Here is a 20,384-nt window from a genome sequence, read left to right as displayed (position 1 = left end):
CCCCCCCCCCCCCCCCCCCCCCCCCCCCCCCCCCCCCCCCACCAAACTGCTTGTACCTTCAGATAGCTGATGCAGTGATGCAGTTATTGTCCTAAAAACCAACTTTTAAACTTTCAGCCCTGAGTCAAACGATTGCTGCTATATCAGTCGCTTGTTTTTCGCTTGTTGAAAAACAAACGACTGCAACGATGCATGAACGATGTCGGCTGATCGTTGCCTTCTATTCCACGGTCGCTGATAGAGAAGGATCTGGGTGCACTTGTAGATAATAGACTACAGAACAGTACACAATGTCAGTCAGCTGCTTCTAAGGCCAGCAGGATATTGTCATACATTAAAACAGGCATGGACTCTCAGGACAGGGATATAATATTACGGCTCTATAAAGCTTTGGTGCGGCCTCATCTGGAGTATGCTGTCCAGTTTTGGAATCCGATTCATAAAAAGGAGCTGGTGAGGGTACAAAGAGCTGGAGAGGGTACAAGACTGCAGCTAAACTAATAAAGGGAATGGAGCATCTTAGTTATGAGAATAGAGCAAAAGAATTAAATTTGTTTAGTCTTGAAAAGTTTAAGGGGAGATGTGATTTATTTAAAGGCCAGCGCTACAAAAACATGGCCTTTTTCTTCTAGAGACAGCCCTACTCTTGTTACCAGTTTGGAAGTAGTTTTTGCTGCTCGCCCTCTCTCCCAGTACAGGGAGCTCTTAAACCAAAGCAATGCTCTTAAACCAAGTTACAGTTTTGAAAAACTGTTGAGCTCTTTTTGCAAAACGCTCTCAATCCAAGTTTCTCTTAATCCGAGGTACCACTGTACTCCACATGATTGCTATACTGTACAGTAACTTAAAATATCACATATTCTGCTGTTTCTAAATGTTTGTTTCATTTGTTTTACATGTTATTTAGAATAAAAAATAAATATTTTTGGGTGTGGAACTATATGTATGCATTTCAATGATTTCTTATAGGAAAATTTTCTTTGCTTTAAGAGTGATTTGGATTACAAGCACAGTCCCGTAACAAATTATGCTTATAATCCAAGGCACCACTGTAACATAAAAGCATATGTATAGAATGTAGTATTTACCCATCTTTCCCTTCATCCATCCCCGCCTTGGTGGTGTTGTTGTTTTTTATCAATACTTTATTTTCATTTTAACCCGCCTTGGGTTAAAGGGAACCTGTCACCCCCCGTGCTGGGGCAGAGCCTGGCCGACCCCCCGCTAGAGACCCTTCCGACGGTGATACCTTGGCGGTGGGAGCGGCTCCAGGAGCGGGACTTCGTGCACAGGGTAAGTATAAGGGTCTCTAGCGGGGGGTCGGCCGGGCTCTGCCCGGACACGGGGGGTGACAGGTCCTCTTTAACTTGTGGTCATGTGTCTTTCTTCAACCTTACTAACTATGTAACATACACATACTTGGCCCCTTTTTCTTAGCATGTCCTAATGTAAGACTGAAAAGTAACAACCCTTTGCAGTGTAAATGGAGGTCAACAAATACTGGCAGTGTACAATGTTTTTAATATATGAGTTCACAAAAAGAAATATGATAGTTAAAGCAGCGTGTCTTCACATTCCAGATTTGATGCAGATTAGAAAGCACCCTAGTAGAAAGGAACCAAAGCCCCTTCGTTCTGATGCTAGACTGTGTCAATCAATACATTTGTATTTTGGCCTTTCTTCTAGCTTTTTGTATTAATATTATTAATGTTCCTACAGGTATTGACTTTAAAATCAGAACTATAGAACTAGATGGCAAGAGAATTAAGCTACAGATATGGTAAGTAACAATGAAAGTTATATGTCCCTCTCTTTTGCCCAGTAGGACCACTTAATGGGTCCACAGGTATATTTTAGCGAGGAGGGAGGCCAGGAACTCTCAGCATGCCTTCCTCACTGCTGCTCAGCCTGTACAGCAGCAGCGTCTTGTCACCTGGAGGTAGAGGAGGGAACTCTCTGCATGCCCTCCAGCCCGTACTGCATCTGAGGTAGGAGGGGGGGGCATCTTCTGTTTGGGGTCTGAACGGGGCAGCGTGGGGAGATTGCCGCTCGGCCACTACGGCATATGGGGTATGTAGGGGGTAGGAGGGGGGCATTCTATGTCTGGGGTCTGTAGGGGGCAGCGTGGGGAAATCTGATGCCGATCTCCCACTCTTGTAGAACTACAACTCTCAGCATGCGCTGCACAGCTGCTGCTCATCCTGCACGGCACAGGGAGGGAGAGGAGGAAGGTAGTTAATTGCATCTCTCTCCTCTGCTGCCCAGTTCTGTACAGGCTGAGCAGCAGTCAGGAGCGCATGCTGAGAGTTGTAGTTCTACAAGAGTGGGAGAGCAGCATTTCCTTGAGATCTGTCAGAGCCTGTGTACATCTAATGTGAATGGTGATACATGTACGCTCAGCTACATAGACTACACTATGTTGACACTACATTACATAGACTTTTACATATAGTGCGCCCCCTGCTGGACACTTCATGTGAATTACACCTGATTCGTGACGTCACAGTTTTTTAGAGAAATTGAAGCCTGTCTGATCTACTAAATTGAGGAAAATAGAACTTTATGTACATTTCCCATAATTAGTGTATATTAGTATGTTATAACATATTAAAAATACATTTTGGCCAGAGTTCTCCTTTAAGGCAGATCATTGATCATTTCACAGCCTAATTTTCTGAAACCTATATCTGAATTGATGAAACCCCTTGTTTCAATGGGAGGTTTCAGCTCTGCAAATTTAAAGTGATGTCCTTATTTTGACAACAATTCATGGTAATGGCACCACCCCTGTCCCTGTCCCTACAAAAAAGTGGCTGTGCAGATGGTCCAAACAGCAATGTACAAGGCTTTTGTGCTTTTCTGGCCACACTGGGACCTTTCTTCAGTTTCACAGAAGAAGCAGCAGGCCCAAGTACTTTTTGAACAGCAGATCCCTGTATTATACCAGGGCAAATCCTGCCCACTGGCAAGAAGGGAAGGTTCCAGGTGCACTGTGTGCCATAAAAAGGAGATTAGAAAGGAAACCATTTACCAATGTCATACCTGACCTCATAATCCTGGCCTCTGCATAAAACTATTGCTTCGGAGTGTACCATATGTCAAAGGAGTACTAATTAAAATTTTTACCCCACTTTTGCCCCACTGCAAAGAGTTAGGACCATGTGTAAAGTAATTTTTTTTTTTTTTTGTTTTTTTTTTAGAGGAGATAAACGCTGCATAATTAGTGAAGGGCAGACTTCGGCATAGCATACTGACGTAGAAAGTCATACTGGCTTGACAGTTGACCAGTGTAAAAATTGGAAATTCTACTTGTCACCACATGCACCCCTTGGGGGGCTTCCACTGTCTTGGAAGCACAGGATCTTTGTAAATTCGACATGGCCCTCATCATCCATTCCGGCCACATCCAGCCTCCAGTAGCCAAATAGCTTCCCTTTGGAGGCTTGCCATGCGCTGGCATGGCACTTTATGTCCTCATGTGGGGTATTTCCATAATCGGGAGAAAATTCTCAATACATTTTTTTTTTTTTTTTTCTTTTTACCCTTTCTGAAAATGAAAAATTCTCAAGGCTAGACCAACATTTTTTGCAGCACATTGTTTCACATATGTGCCAGTCACCAGTGGGGTCCATATGCTCACTTTACCTCTTGTTACCTTAAAGAATGGGGTCACATTTCGAGGGTTTCCACAGTCCAAGCAACATGGGGGATTTGTAAACGAGGCCACATGGCCCTTGAGATAAATTCCAGCCAAATCCAGTCTCCACAAAGCCAAAAGGTGCTCCTTCCCTTTGGAGGCTTGAACCCTCATTGCACTTTATATTCACATATGGGTCATTTCTGTAGTCTTAGGCTATGTTCCCACTTAGTATGTTGCAATCAAAACCAGGAGTAGATTGAAAACACAGAAAGGCTATGTTCACGCACTGCTGAAATTAGTAATTGTGAGAAACTCTGTAATAGGATTTATTATGCAAAAAGCGCATGCATACAAAATTACAGGACGGTCCCTTCTCTGTAATGCTACAATTGTAATCACCCCCCGAAAGGTGTAATTACAGCCATACTTGTAAAACTTCATTTTATCGGGGCTAGGGAGGAGAGCAAGTTACAATTAGTTATACGGTCAGAATCAGTGCTGGGCCTGTATGTAACAGTGCAGGGCCTGTTTGGCGGTGATTGGTTCCCTTCAAGGCCATCTGTAGTGCTTCACGGAGCACTACAGATGCACTGCAGACTTGTGAATGTAGCCTTAGGTTCTGTGTTTAGACTGTCAAGTGTCTTGTGGAGGATGTTTACTATGCTTTGGGAAAATTAGGGGGTTCTCTATAGCAGCTACATAGTTGGTATTGTTGAAAAAAGACACATGTCATTCAAGTTCAACCAATGAAGGGGGGGGGGGGGTGTACTGATGCTTTTTTGTCTGCTGTACCAATATTCAGGAACTTCAAGGAAAAAATAAACATGGAAGATTTTTTTATATACTGTGGACAAACACCAGTAACTTGACATGCATAGGCCATTCTTACATTTTCTATAAAAATACAATATTTTAGGATTGTTTAGCATCACAGTAGAAAAATCTCTCTCCCCCTTCCCCCTCCCCTCTCTTCGTTGCACTATAAGGCTACGTGCAAAAGGAGCAAAAGTGGCGGAATTGCGTTGATGCCGCAAGCCTCCCTGTTATAATGACAGTCTATGGGAGGCTCATGCGCCTCCTCTCTCCATGCTAAAAATGAACATGTTCATTTTTTAGTGCGGAGAGAAAAGGCGTGCGAGCCTCCCATAGACTGTCATTATGACAGGGAGGCTTGCGGCATCAACGCAATTCCGCCACTTTTGCTCAGTGTGCACGGAGCTTTACTCAGAGCTTAGCGGAGTGGCTGAGGAGGTACACAGAGTTCTAGGGAGTTTGGCAATTTGCATACTGAAATACTTGTTTTCTAGTTTATGTAACTTTCATGACTGTATTTAATTGGATTTAATCTTACTGAATTGAAATGTTTCTCTTTTATTTACTACACTACATATAATTCTTTACTAGGGACACAGCTGGACAAGAAAGATTTCGTACTATTACAACTGCTTATTACAGAGGTGCAATGGTAAGTAGTAAAGAGGTGTTTTTGAAAAATCCCATGGATTAAAGATGTAGCTGTTGTGCTTTTCTTGCCATATTCAAAATTTGTGCTGGTCATGATTTCATACATCATATAAATGGCAGACTGGGAAAATACTATGAAAGTAACCGTGAGCGGTTGTACATACGCAAAACAGTATTCTGTGTATTCTTTTTTTTTTTTTTTTTTTTTTTATAAATATGAGAGATATATTGCATGTAAACCCACCAGTCAAAAGAACAATACTCACTCAGCTGTTACTGTATGTTCTATCTTTTTAACCTCTTCCCCCAATAAGACATCCAGGGACGTCATCAAAAGCAGTGCCAGAACACATCATGACGTCCCTGGACGTCTTGGTTTCCCTGCCTCCCCCCCCTGTCCCTATCTGAGATTGGGCAGCAGAAGGAGGCTGTGTCACACAGACTCCTCCTGCTGCCACTGCCATAGGGGAGCTGCGATTTCCCCCGGGCAGTTAACCCCATAAACGCCGCAGTCGTTGTGACCGCAGTGTCTATGGTGAGATAGGATGTCTGCCGGTGATCGGGCGGCGTGAGGAGGCTGCAGCACGTTGCCTCCTCCCGCGGTCACTGTAATCCTCCCCCCAGGCCCCCCTTGATTTCCCTCCCGCCCCGATCCAGCTCCCGCCCGCCGGCCTGATCCAGCTCCCATGTACCCCACGGCCTCCCCAGCTCCCCCCATTTTTCCGGTCCGGCTCCCCCCCCCCTCCTCCTAACGATCAGGTCCCTGCACTAATCAATTGAATCAGCTGCAGGGACCTGATTGTTTGAATGAGTGTCAGTTTGTGACACTGACACTCATCTATATCATAAAAATCAAAGTCTGTCTGTCTGTCTGTCTGTCCTTCTGTCTGTCTGTCCTCTATAGACTTCCAAACGCCTGAACCGTTTGACCCCAAATTTGGCACACAGATACATTGGGTGTCTGGGAAGGTTATTACGAAGGTCCTGTCCCCGCCAGATGTACAGGAGGGAAGGGGGAGGGGAAAGAGAGGCGCCCCATAGAGATGAATGGGAAAATCTCCTCACTGCAAACACAGGTGATATAATTAGCTGCAGCAGACACGGCAGTTGGGAGCCTTAGCAACCAATAGGATTACTGCTTTCATTTTCACAGGGAGCAATGGTTGCTAGGGAAGCTGCCTCACAACATCCACAGTAATAACTGATAGACCCCTTACTCCAACTATACATTACATGTATATACAGGACCCCCTACTCCATCCATACAGTACATGTATATACAGGGCACAACAGGTATACCAAACTGTGACTGGGTAACACTGCCACACCAGACCTGACCAATACCGCCATACTGTGACTGGATAACACCTCCATACCAGACCTGACCAATACCGCCATACTGTGACTGGGTAACACCGCCACACCAGACCTGACCAATACCGCCATACTGTGACTGGATAACACCGCCATACCAAACATGACCAATACCGACACACTGTGACTGAATAACACTGCCATACGGGTAAATACAACCCTGCAGGTATACAGGACACTACATGTATACAGGACCCCAAAACTATACACTACAGGTGCACGGGACCTCCACAAAACTATATACTACAGGTATACAGGACCCCAAAACTATACACTACAGGTATACAGGAACTCCACCAACTATATACTACAGGTATTTAGGACCCAGAACTATACACTACAGGTATACAGGACCTCAAAACTATACACTACAGGTATACAGCACCTTCACCAACTATACTACAAGTATACAGGACCCCAAAGCTATATACTACAGGTATACAGGAACTCCACCAACTATATACTACAGGTATATAGGACCCCAAACTATACACTACAGGTATACAGGACCTCCACCAACTCTATATTAAAAGTTATACAGGACCCTCAAACTATGCACTACAGGTATACAGGACCCCCGAACTATATACTACAGGTATACAAGACCTCCACCAACTATACATTACAGGTATACAGCACCAACTATATACTACAGGTATACAGGACCCCCAAACTATACAGTACAAGTATACAGGACCTTCACCAACTGTACACTGCAGGCATACAGGACCTCCCTCAACTATACACTACAGGTATACAGCCCCCCCCCCAACTACACACTACAAGTATACAGGACCCCCCCAACTATACACTATAGGTATACAGCCCCCCCAACTATGCACTACAGATATGCAAGACCCCTAAAAACTATACATTGTGGGTATACAGAACCCCTCCAACTATGCACTACAGGTATACACTAATTCCACTGATTAACTCAGATGAAACAATACCTTTAGCTTGGCCTCCTGGGCACCTTAGAACAAATCTAATTAACACACTGACACTTTATACCCGGGCAGCGCCGGGTACATTTTCTAGTTCACTATATAATGCATTACATTATAATGCATCATAAATGTACCTGAAAAAGTAAAAAAAACACACACACAAATACATAATTAATTAAAACAAATAAATAAATTAAATAAATAATTGAAATAAATATACACATCCCCCACCCCCCCTTTATAAATGATCCCCTATGAATAAGATACACATATTTGGTATCACCGCCTCCCTAATGGCCCTGTCTATTAATTCATTACATTAATTATACCGCCTGATTAATGCCATTCAAAAGATAAATAAAAAAACAACCAAAATGACAATTTTTGGTTAATCCCACCCCCTAAAAATATAGATAAAATATGTACCCAAAGGTGTACCACTATAAATGTCAGCTTATGACGCAAAAAAAGCCCTCACATAAGTCTATTGGCGAAAAAAAAAATATATTACTGCTCTTGCAATATGCAAGACACAAACAGTTTTTATAGCATAAATGCCATAAACTATAACAAAAGCTATGTAACATGGATATCACTGTAATCGTACCGACCTGACGAATAACGATAACATGTCATATGTAACATATAGTAAATGGCGTACAAAAAAAATTATGAAAAGCAGCTGCTAAATTGTGTTTTTTATTTGTACCACCTCATTAAAAATTAAATAAAAAATGATCAGGGTGTCACATGTCCCCCCGAATGGTACCGATTGAAACGTCAACTTGTCTTACACAAATATTTTGGCACCGCAAGGCCTCTGTGACATGGTATAATGGCTAAAAAAAACCCTGAGATAAAAAAAAGCCCCAAAATTCACCAGGTATCTGTCATGTCTGCGGCCTGTGGAGTGGGGGATTTCTAGAAACACTGGAATAAGGGGAATAAATAGTGAGTGGTACTTCTCAGTTAGTATTTGCTGTGTTAGACGAAAAATTGGATTAAAATGGAATATCTGCCCAAAAAATCACCTAAAGGGTTAATAAACTTAAGAAATGTATCTTTGAATACTTTGAGGGGTTTTTTTTTTTACAGTGGAGGGATTTATGGGGGTAACTAACATACAGGCCTCACAAATCCACTTCAGAACTGCACTGGTCCCTAAAAAAAAATCTGAATTTGACATTTTCCTGAAAATTTGAAAAATCGCTGCAAAATTTCTAAGCCTTCCAACATCCTTAAAAGTAAAAGGACGTTCACCAAATGATGTCACCATAAAGCAGACATGTTGTAGATGTTGCAGTAATAATTAGTTTATGGGACAAAGAGAATTTTGAATATAAAGAAATGTAAAAGTTTCTAATTTTTGCGCAAATGTGATTTTTACAAAAAACTACTAAGTGTATCAACCAAAATATACCACAAACATAAAGAGGAATATGTCACGAAAAAACTATCTCAGAATAACCTCGATAGTCAAAAGCATCGCAGAGTTATCACTACATAAAGAGACACAGGTCAGATTTGCAAAATAGGCCCTGGGCATTAAGGCCAAAACAGGTTGCAGAGGCAAGGGGTTAAATAGATTGCACATGCATATTCACCTACAGATTAGGCAAATTTTAGCTTGATGTTTGAATGCATGATGTAACAGACTTAAAATTGGCATTTAATGGTATAGTGGTACCTCGGTTCTCAAACTGTTTGGAACTCAAACTGTATTTTCAAGGAAAGTTTGTTTTGGTTCTCAAACTCTTGCTCGGTTCTCATACACTTTTTGGGCCACCAGTCTTGAAGTACTCGGTACCTGGACGCTTTTGTGAGCGTGGATGGTGGGTTGTACCTGGTAAGTTTAGCACTGGTGAGGCTTCAGCAGTATTATACAGTGCTTGTACCATATCAGGAGTGCATATACAGTACAGTAGTAGTACAGTCAGTGCACCACCATCTCCCATTCTGTACAGTGCTGGGGTGGGGTTGGGGGGCACTATACAGTAAAGGACATGGGTTTTGTGCAGGACTCAAAAGCGTAGTCGACTACGCTTTTGAGTCCTGCACAAAAGCTGTGTACGTCTGGCAAATGAGCAGAACGTTGTCACATAATGACTTCGTTCTGCTCATTTAAGTCAATGTGGTCGTCGGCCGCACATCGGGCTGCACGGCAGCATCCTGCACGGCAGCAATATGAACATACCCTGATGTACTATAATTGCTGGTTTTGTTGAATGTTTTTTGTGTATAATGTACTGTACAGTATGTAGTGCTGTGCTGTTCTGCAGGGATTATATTGGGCATTTTTCAGTGTAATAAATGAGTATTGTAGGTATTTATTGGTGGGTGTTGGAATGAATTAAACACATTTACATTATTTCCTATGGGAAAACACTGCTCTGTTCTCAAACTGCCTTCCGGAACCAATTAAGTTTGAGAACCGAGGTACCACTGTATACATTTAATTGAAAATATTAAGTCAAAGTTTACTGCATAATGTTTTGTAACGCATTAAATATTGGGTTAAAGGGGTACTCCGACAGGGACAAAAATTTTAAATTAACTGGTACCAGAAAGTTATATATGTCACTATTATAGCACTGTCAGCAACTGTGATCAGGTTAGAGTACTGACAGATTCCCTCCCTGTATTGTCACATTGCAAAGTTCGCTTATTTAGGACAAAGGGTTTAACAAGCTGAATGGGGATTTAGCATTCAAATTAAAGGACAAGTGCCATGAAAAACTTTTTCCCAGTAATGGAAGCACATTACAAAGTTATATAACTCTGTAATATGCTTCAATCACCTATCTGCCTCCCTTCCCTGCCTTTTCCCCCCTCCACCCCCCAGCAGGAAGTGTCCTGACTCACACAGACCTGATTACTGTCGTCACCGTCACCAGGCTCTTCTCTCAGCTCCTTCTCCTGTTACACCAGCCTCCCCCCTCCCCTGCCTTGTCAGGTGACTCAGCTTGCTCACCTGCGATTGGCTAAACAACTGCAAGCCATCACTTGTCACATCTCACTTGCTTATCTTCCCTCTCACTGACTGCGGCACATAGGCAGCTCCCCCCTCCCCTCATACCCTCTCTCCTGCTGCCGTGGACTCAGTGAAGGAGTCATGTCACTAGAGAAGATAAGCTGAGCAAGCAGAGTCACCTGACAAGGAGGGGAGGGGGAGGCTGGTGTAACAGGACCTAGACCAGCCCTCCTGCTGATGACTCATCCTCACAAGAAGGAGCTGCCTGGTGACGGTGACGACAGTAATCAGGTCTGTGTGAGTCAGGACACTTCCTGGTGGGGGGTGGAGGGGGGAAAAGACAGGGAGGGGAGGCAGATAGGTGATTGAAGCACATTACAGAGTTATGGGAAAAAGTTTTTCATGGCACTTGTCCTTTAACCTTTTGAGTTGAGAACACTTCTTGAACCCCTTAATGATGGAGCCAATTTAGTTTTTTGCATTTTTGTTTTTTCCTCGTGTTTAAAAGGCCATATGACTTTTTATTTTTTCCTCTACAGACCCACATGAGCCCTTATTTTTTGCGCCACTAATTTTACTTTGCAATGGCAGACTTAATTTTTGCATAAAATATGCTGCAAAACCAAAAAAAAATTATATGTGCTGTGAAATTGAAAAAAAAAAAAGCATTTTCTTTTATTTGGAGGGGTCCTTTTTACACCGCCCTATGGTTTCTATGGTATGTTATCTATGTTCCTCAATTCTGTAAGATTAAAATGATATGCAACTTTCATAACTTTTATATTATTTGATGGCTTTTAAAAAAAATAAAACCTTTAAACAAAATAAATGTTCCTTAAAATCGCTCTATTACCATGCTTATAATGCTTTTATCCTTTGGTCTATGGGGCTGTGTGAGGTGTCCTTTTTGCATCATGATCTGTACTTACTATTGGTACCTTGATTGCGTATATGTGACTTTTTGATCGCTTTTTATTACAATTTATCTGGATTTGATGCAACCAAAATACGCAATTTTGCACTTTGGCAGGTTTTACACTGTTTACTGTGCGAGATCAGAAATGCGATAATTGAATAGTTTGGGCGATTACGCATGCGAAGATACCATATATGTTTATTTATTTTAATATATAAAATGGGAAAAAGGAAGTGATTCAGACTTTTATTAAGGGGGGGGGTTATTAATACAAAATTTTTTTTTACTTAAACATTAATTAGAAGTCTACCTGGATGACTTCTAATATAACTACACTGATCAGTGTAGTATGCATTATTCAGCACCGATCCATTAGATCCGTGCTCTATTTGTCTTGTCTGCTGCAGACCAGATCAATAGAATAGGATTAGTGTCATTCTGACGCTGAGGCCTGGGCCAGTAAGATGAAGGGATCCCCCCTCTGCGATTGCATCTTGGGAGGGGGATTCAGACATTTTAAACTGAGAAAATGTCAAAAGGTTAAAAAGTTTACATAACTGGATTACCGTATTTTTGCTTTATAAGACGCACCTCTGGTTTAAACAATTAAAAATGGGGGGGGGGGGGGGGGTGAAAACACTTCATGCTAAATAAACATCCCTGGTAGTCTAAGGCTGTGAAGGGGTCAAAGTACATTGAAATGACAGGTACACTTTTAACACTCTCCTTAACACAGTGATTTTCAACCAGTGTGCCGCGGGGAAAGTTCCCCAAACTATGGTGCCCCTGTGTTTTGTTCCCTGGCAATGCGCAGCGATCAGTGGCGGATTATAATGTGGGCGCTGCAGTGCACCAAGCTCCCGGTCTCCGCTGATTGGAGGAGCACATCCGGAAGGAAGGGGGGAGAGAAACCTGGGGGTGGTGGAGAGAAGCGTTGTGGAGAGAAGCGTTGTGGAGAGAAGCGTTGTGGAGAGAAGCGTTGTGGAGAGAAGCGTTGTGGAGAGAAGCGTTGTGGAGAGAAGCGTTGTGGAGAGAAGCGTTGTGGAGAGAAGCGTTGTGGAGAGAAGCGTTGTGGAGAGAAGCGTTGTGGAGAGAAGCGTTGTGGAGAGAAGCGTTGTGGAGAGAAGCGTTGTGGAGAGAAGCGTTGTGGAGAGAAGCGTTGTGGAGAGAAGCGTTGTGGAGAGAAGCGTTGTGGAGAGAAGCGTTGTGGAGAAGCATGGGGGAGAGAAGCACAGGAGAGAAGTATGGTGGAGAGAAGCAGGGGGGAGAAGTATGGTGGAGAGAAGCATGGGGGGAGAAGCATGGGGGGAGAAGCATGGGGGGAGAAGCACGGGAGAGAAGCACGGGAGAGAAGCACGGGAGAGAAGTATGGTGGAGAGAAGTATGGTGGAGAGAAGTATGGTGGAGAGAAGTATGGTGGAGAGAAGTATGGTGGAGAGAAGTATGGTGGAGAGAAGTATGGTGGAGAGAAGTATGGTGGAGAGAAGTATGGTGGAGAGAAGTATGGTGGAGAGAAGTATGGTGGAGAGAAGTATGGTGGAGAGAAGTATGGTGGAGAGAAGTATGGTGGAGAGAAGTATGGTGGAGAGAAGTATGGTGGAGAGAAGTATGGTGGAGAGAAGTATGGTGGAGAGAAGTATGGTGGAGAGAAGTATGGTGGAGAGAAGTATGGTGGAGAGAAGTATGGTGGAGAGAAGTATGGTGGAGAGAAGTATGGTGGAGAGAAGTATGGTGGAGAGAAGTATGGTGGAGAGAAGCACAGGGGGGAGAAGAAAACAGGCCCAGGTTTCACACTTAGTAAGTATAAATACATTTAGAATCTATATTATTAACTATATGTATAATATGTACTGTTTTAGTGTCATTTTGTGCCATTTTGGTTGGTGGTGTGCCCCAGGATTTTTTAAGTATAAAAAGTGTGCCGCGGCTCAAAAAAGGTTGAAAATCACTGCCTTAACAGTACATTATACCCTTGCATACACAACATTGCAGCATGCACAATGTACAGTTTGCTTTACTACATTTAAAATACACACACACAGTACACACACACACAGTTGTGCTACATAAATATATCCACAAACACACACTGTGCTACTACATCAATATACAGACACACACCTTTGCTACATTACCATACACAAACAGCTCTGCTACATAAATGCAGACACACACAAATTTTAATACAGAATATCCCTCCCTACAGTATCTGTATCTGAACTGTACATTCTACTGTAAAACCATCTGACTTGTAATGCATAAAATCCACAGCATACAAAAGCATTGACTAGCTGTAGCTACTGTATCTAAGTAATCTGGGAAGGGTTATACAGCATTGGGGTCAATTCGCACTTACATGATCTGCTGCAGAATTAAGATAGCAAACTTGAAGTTGCAGAATTTATACTGCATATATCAGTGTAGAAATCTCAGTCTAATCTTTACGACCTGTTCTCTGTTTATAGTCCGTTCCTGACTTTGGCTGAAAAAATCTGTCAAATAATCTGTCAGACATCTTTTGGTGTAATAGGGCCCTGAGCTCTAGCCCCACACCCTGAGTGTTGACCATCCCCCTCCAGTCTACTTTACTATCTCCCAGTCATATACACAGATATATATTTTCATTGGGGCATTTAGGCTGTGATGTCTTGTTGCATTTTTTTGTTTTTACTTGGATTTTTCATCTATTTTTCTGTAAATTTTGGCAAAATGGGACTGTTTTACCAAAAATGTCCTCCTAAAACTCATAAAAAAAATTGACAAAAATGCCATGTGTAAACACAGCATTAAAAAGGACCTGTCACCCCCCGTGTCGGGGTGACAGGCTCCCGACCCCCTGTTAGAGCCCCCTATACTTACCTCATCGCACCGGGCCCCGCTTCCTGAGCCGGTCGGTTGACTAAGATTTCAGCGCCAAAAGCCCGGCGCGCGCGCTCACAGGAGAGTCAGATGCTCATAGAGAATGAATGGGGATGCTCCGTCATTCTCTATGGGCATCGGACTCTCCTGTGAGCGTGCGCGCCGGGCTTCGGGCGCTGAAATCTCAGTCACCCGACCGGCTCAGGAAGTGGGACCTGGCGCAATGAGGTAAGTATAGGGGGCTCTAATGGGGGGTCGGGAGTGCGTCACCCCGGCACGGGGGGTGACAGGTTTCCTTTAAGGAGAGTGAGACGTGATTGTGACATGCTGCCTTATTGTGCTGAATGTTGCAGCAGGTGCTATAACCTCACTGGCCTGGGAGCTGGCAGGAGTGCTGTGGGAGGGGAGTAGGCAGGGTGGGAGGACTGTGATGAACAATTGAGGTAAAATCAAAGCAACTGCTCGACCAGGAAGTGCAACTACAAAATACAGAACTGTGACCTCGAAAAGAAATACAGTGGTTTGCAATAAATTAGAATGTCAACAAAAAGTAATTATTTTTTTTTCAGTAATTCAATTCAAAAAGTGACCTCATATATTCTATAGAGTCATTACATACAGAGTGAACTTTTTCAAGTGTTTTTTTCTGTTAAACTTGATGATTATGGATTACAGCCAAGAAAAACCCAAAAGTCACTATTTCATAAAATTTGAATAATTAACCCAAAACACCTGCAGTGGCTTCCTAAGTGTTATAAAAGGTCTCTTAGTCTGGTTCAGTATGCAACACAATCATGGGGAAGACTGCTGACTTGACAGATGTCCAGAAGGCAGTCATTCACACCCTCCACAAGGAGGGTAAGCCACAAAAATTCATTGCTAAAGAAGCTGGCTGTTCTCAGAGTGCTGTATAATAATGTTTAATAATGTTCCGCAGCGCTTCACCTATCTGTATGCTTTTGAATGTGGGAGGAAACATAGAGAGAACATACAAACTCTTTGCAGATGTTGCCCTTGGTGGGATATGAACCCAGGACTCCAGCGCTGCAAGGCTACAGTGCTAACCACTGAGCTACCGTGCGGCCCCCAAAGCTGATGTATCAAAGCATATTACTGGAAAGTTGAGTGGAAGAAAAAAGTGTGGTAGAAAAAGGTCTTAACAGGATTGTAAAGAAAATGCCATTCAAAAATTTGGGAGAGATTCACAAAGAGTGGACTGCTGCTCGAGTCAGTGCTTCAAAAGGCACCACATACAGACGTCTGCAGGACATGGGCTACAAGTGTTGCTTTCCATGTGTCAAGTTACTCCTGACCAATAAACAACGCCAGAAGCGTCTTATCTGGGCCAAGGAAAAGAAGAACTGGGCTGTTGATCAGTGGTCCAAGGTGCTGATTTCAGGTGAAAGTAAATTTTGCATTTCATTTGGAAATCTCGGTCCCAGAGTCTGGAGGAAGAGTGGGGAGGCACACAATCCAAGCTGTTTAAGGTCTAGTGTGAAGTCTCCACAATCAGTGATGGTTTGGGGAGCCAGGTCATCTGCTGGTGTAGGTTCAATGTGTTTCATTAACACCAAAGCACTTCATGCTTCCCTGTGCTGAAAAGATGTTTGGAGATGGAATTTTCATCTTCCAACAGGATTTGCACCTGTCCACACTGCCAAAAGTACCAAGACCTGGTTTACTAACCACAGCATCACTGTGCTTGATTGGCCAGCAAACTCGCCAGACCTTAACCCCATAGAGAATTTATGGGGTATTTTCAAGAGGAAGATGAAAGACACCAGACCCAACATTGCAGACAAGCTGAAGGCCGCTATCAAAGCAACCTGGGCTTCAATAACACCTCTGCAGTACCCTTAGCTGAACACCTCCATGCCACGTCGCATTGATGCCGTCATTCATGCAAAAGGTGCCCCGACCAAGTATTGAGGGCATTTACTTTACAGACTTTTCATTTGGTCAACATTTTTTTTCAGTTGGTTTTATATAATATTCAAATATTCTGAAATACTGACTTTTGGGTTTTTCTTGGCTGTAATCCATAATCATCAACTTTAACAGAAACAAACGCTTGAAAAAATTCACTCTCTATGTAATGACTCTATAGAATATATGAGGTCACTTTTTGAATTGAATTACTTAAAAAAAAAAAAAATACTTTTTGTTGATATTCTAATTTATTGCAAACCACTATAGATTTTTGCTAGTTTTAGAACCGGGGTAGACTGGTAAGCAGTTTCGTATGATTGTGTCATGTTCATTTTTTCATTATATAGTACAGTGGTACCTTGGTTTAGGAGTAACTTGGTTTAAGAGCGTTTTGGTTTAAGAGCTCACTGTTTTTCAAAATTGTGACTTGGTTTAAGAGCATTGCTTTGGTTTAAGAGCTCCCTGTACTGGGTGGGAGAGGCGAGTGGGGGAGGGGCATGGTCTGCATAGTGGAGTCTACAGCACTGTACTCTGATCTAGGAAGTCTTCCTCACCTTCCAAATCACAGCAGATCCACTTCAGGCTGGGGCTTACATCAGGGGACAGGACGGTGGAGGTAATCTCTTCAGAGCTGTAACCTCTCTCTCCCCGGACAGATAGTACTGCATGTATGTGCACACATCTGCCCTGCTCATTCCTTAATGCTCCCTGCAGTCTGTCAGTCCTGATTCGTTCATGCTGAACACACCCTCCTTCTCCATTGCTGTCATGTGATCACACAGACCTCTGACAGCAGCCCTGCTTCTCTATTCTAGCCTGTTGTACTACGCTACAGCATTATAGGGATCTACAGCTCCATCCTGTATCTACAAACTGCGGCTGTTTTTCAGGTTTATGCACTTACTATACATACTATACTATGCTCTACATGCTGCTTGCTATACTGTACAGTAACTTATAATGTGACATATTCGTCTTATAAATCTTTGTTTCATTTGTTTTACATGTTGTTCAGAATATAAAATCATTATTTTTTGGTATGGAACCAATTGTCTGCATTTCAATGATTTATTATGGAAAATTTGTTTTGGTTTAGGAGTGGATTTGGATTACAAGTGGGGTCCTGGAACGAATTATGCTTGTAATCCAAGGCACCACTGTATAATTTAAAAGTGGTACTCCAGCATTAGATAAAAAGAAATGTAAAAACTAAAATTCTGCAGATTGTGGAGGTTTTCGTTTTTTTACACCCTTTACCATGTGGTACAACTGACATGTTAAATGTACTCTGCAAGTAACTTTGATTACAGTAATACCAATTTGTATACAGTGGTGCCTTGGATTACCAGCATAATTTGTTTCAGGACTGTGCTTGTAATCCAAATCACTCTTAGACTATGTTCACACAACGTAAAACTACGGCCGTAGTTCTCGCCGCAGAACTACAGCCGTAGTTTTGCGTTGTGGAACAATGCCTTATGTGCAATGGGATCCCGGCCAGAGCGTACACACATCGTATACGCCGGGATCCCATGTGGCACCAGAAAAAACTGACAGGTCAGTTTTCTGCGGCCGGAATTCAGTGAATTCCGGCTGCAGAAAGCCCTGTCAGTGCACACAGTGAAGCGAGCGACTCTGGCCGCTCGCTTCACTGTGGGCTATGGGAAGCTCTGATGCGGGCACACGCTGATGCGCCCGCATCAGAGCTCCACGGCCAGACGGATCATCTGGCCGGTACTTAAGTACCGGCCGCGATGATCCGGGCTAAGACCGGCCGTTCCGTGACCTGGCCGGGGTCATAGAACGACCGGTTGTTCACGTAATGTGAACATAGCCTTAGAGCAAAGTAAATTTTTCCATAAAGAATCCCTGAAATGCAGACAAATGGTTCCACACCCCAAAAATAATGATTTTTTTTTAATTCGGAATAACAGGTAAAGCAAATAAAACACACATTTAGAAAGCTCGATATGTCAAATTATTGTACAGTATAGCAATCGGTATGTGGTGTAAAATGTATAGTAAGTGCATAAGAATGAAAAAAACAGCAGTTTGTAGATACAGGATGGAGCTGCAGATCCCCATAATGCAGAAGTGTAGCACAACAGGCTAGAATAGAGTAGCAGGGCTGCTGTCAGAGGTCTGTGTGGTCACATGACCACAATGGGGAAGGGGTATGTGTTCAGCATGGACCAAACAGGAAGTGAGAATCACAGAGCTGTGCAGGAGGACAGTGACAGAAACTTTTCTATACAGCAGTGTGTGTTAAGCTAAGTATGCATGCGGGCACATTATAGCAGCAGTGTGTGTATAGCTGCACATTATAGGGTGATATGTGGAACTGGCAGATCAAGCTGAGTAGAGGAGTCATGTTTGGTCTGCAAAAGTTCTAGGGGCCCAGCCGGTCTCAGTGGTACCATAACAATCTTCCTATGACCCAGTGTTCTGAAGATGTGACCCACTTTGGGGGTTATAGGGTTTTGGGCTTTAAGCTATTAAGGCCCCGTTCCCACTGAACAAAACTAGCGGAATTCCGCAGCGGAATGCCGTTAGCCTCCCGCTCATAATGGGAGTCTATGGGAGGCGCGCGCTCCTGCTCTGTCCGCGCTGAAGAATGAACATGTTTATTCTTCAGCGCGGACAGGGCAGGGGGGCGCGCCTCCCATAGCCTCCCGCTCTAACGGCATTCCGCGGCGGCCAATTCCGCCGCAGAATTCCGCTAGTTTTGCTCAGTGGGAACGGGGCCTAAGACCAGCCCACACTTGGGAGGGGGGCGTGTTTGCCAGGTGTATATTTATACCAGGCAGGGCCGTATTTGTCACTAGGCACCCGTGGTCCGGTGCCTAGGGCGGCGCCCTGGGGGGGGCGGCACCCGCAGGGAACACTTTTTTTTATTATTAAAAAAAAAAAAAAAAAAAAAGTCCGTAGGCACCGGCCCACGGGTGCATAGTCCGCGCCGGGGGGGGGGGGGGGGGGGGTGTGACGGAGCGGCCGGGAGAAGGATGGGCAGGCAGGCTGGTTCCCTCCCCCCATGCAGCGCCGAGGTCCGGGGTCCGGGGTGCAGGGCTGGTGTTGAGCTTCCGGCACACACAGTGTGACAGAGGCCGGAAGCTCCCAGCTGCAGCCCCGCGGTCCCGGATCTTCTCTCCTGCTCGGCGGCGCTCACGTGATGTGACGTCATCGCCGAGCAGGAGAGAAGATCCAGGAACGCGGGGCTGCAGCTGGGAGCTTCCGGCCTCTGTCACACTGTGTGTGCCGGAAGCTCAACACCAGCCCTGCACCCCGGACCTCGGACCTCGGCGCTGCATGGGGGGAGGGAACCAGCCTGCCCACCAGCCTGCTCCCGGCCGCCCCGTCTCCCCCCGGCCCCCCTGCAGCCTCTCCCCTGCCCCCCCCGCCTCTCCGCCTCTCACCTGCCCCCCCAGCCTCTCACCTGCCCCCCCAGCCTCTCACCTGCCCCTCCAGCCTCTCACCTGCCCCTCAGCCTCTCACCTGCCCCCCCAGCCTCTCCCCTGCCCCCCAGCCTCTCCGCCTCTCACCTGCCCCCCAGCCTCTCCCCTGCCCCCCTGCAGCCTCTCCCCTGCCCCCCCAGCCTCTCCGCCTCTCACCTGCCCCCCCAGCCTCTCCCCTGCCCCCCCAGCCTCTCCGCCTCTCCCCTGCCCCCCCAGCCTCTCCGCCTCTCCCCTGCCCCCCCAGCCTCTCACCTGCCCCTCAGCCTCTCACCTGCCCCCCAGCCTCTCACCTGCCCCCCCAGCCTCTCACCTGCCCCCCCAGCCTCTCACCTGCCCCCCAGCCTCTCACCTGCCCCCCAGCCTCTCCACCTAACCATCAGCCTCTCACCTGCCCCTCAGCCTCTCACCTGCCCCCCCAGCCTCTCACCTGCCCCCCAGCCTCTCACCTGCCCCCCCAGCCTCTCACCTGCCCCCCCAGCCTCTCACCTGCCCCTCAGCCTCTCACCTGCCCCCCCAGCCTCTCACCTGCCCCTCAGCCTCTCACCTGCCCCCCCAGCCTCTCCCCTGCCCCCCAGCCTCTCCCCTGCCCCCCCAGCCTCTCCGCCTCTCACCTGCCCCCCAGCCTCTCCCCTGCCCCCCCAGCCTCTCCGCCTCTCACCTGCCCCCCAGCCTCTCCCCTGCCCCCCTGCAGCCTCTCCCCTGCCCCCCAGCCTCTCCCCTGCCCCCCCAGCCTCTCCGCCTCTCACCTGCCCCTCAGCCTCTCACCTGCCCCCCCAGCCTATCACCTGCCCCTCAGCCTCTCCGCCTCTCACCTGCCCCCCCAGCCTCT

General features: G+C 45.3%; 1 protein-coding gene across 2 annotated transcripts in view; it reads left to right on the top strand.

Annotated features, from left to right (window-relative positions):
• Positions 1-20,384, top strand: part of LOC138786005 (ras-related protein Rab-8A) — a 93,060-nt gene that overhangs the window by 5,877 nt on the left and 66,799 nt on the right. For both annotated transcript variants that reach the window (XM_069962597.1, XM_069962596.1), the window contains exons 2-3: positions 1,720-1,780; positions 5,045-5,105. In XM_069962597.1, the coding sequence (XP_069818698.1) occupies positions 1,720-1,780; positions 5,045-5,105 (122 nt within the window). The remainder of the gene's footprint in view (positions 1-1,719; positions 1,781-5,044; positions 5,106-20,384) is intronic.

This window comes from Dendropsophus ebraccatus, chromosome 3 (genome assembly GCF_027789765.1).
Source record: "Dendropsophus ebraccatus isolate aDenEbr1 chromosome 3, aDenEbr1.pat, whole genome shotgun sequence".
In the NCBI taxonomy this organism is placed as follows: Eukaryota; Metazoa; Chordata; class Amphibia; order Anura; family Hylidae; genus Dendropsophus; species Dendropsophus ebraccatus.
The sequence above is the reverse complement of the archived record's forward strand: the minus strand, read 5'-3'. Positions and strand labels throughout refer to the sequence as shown.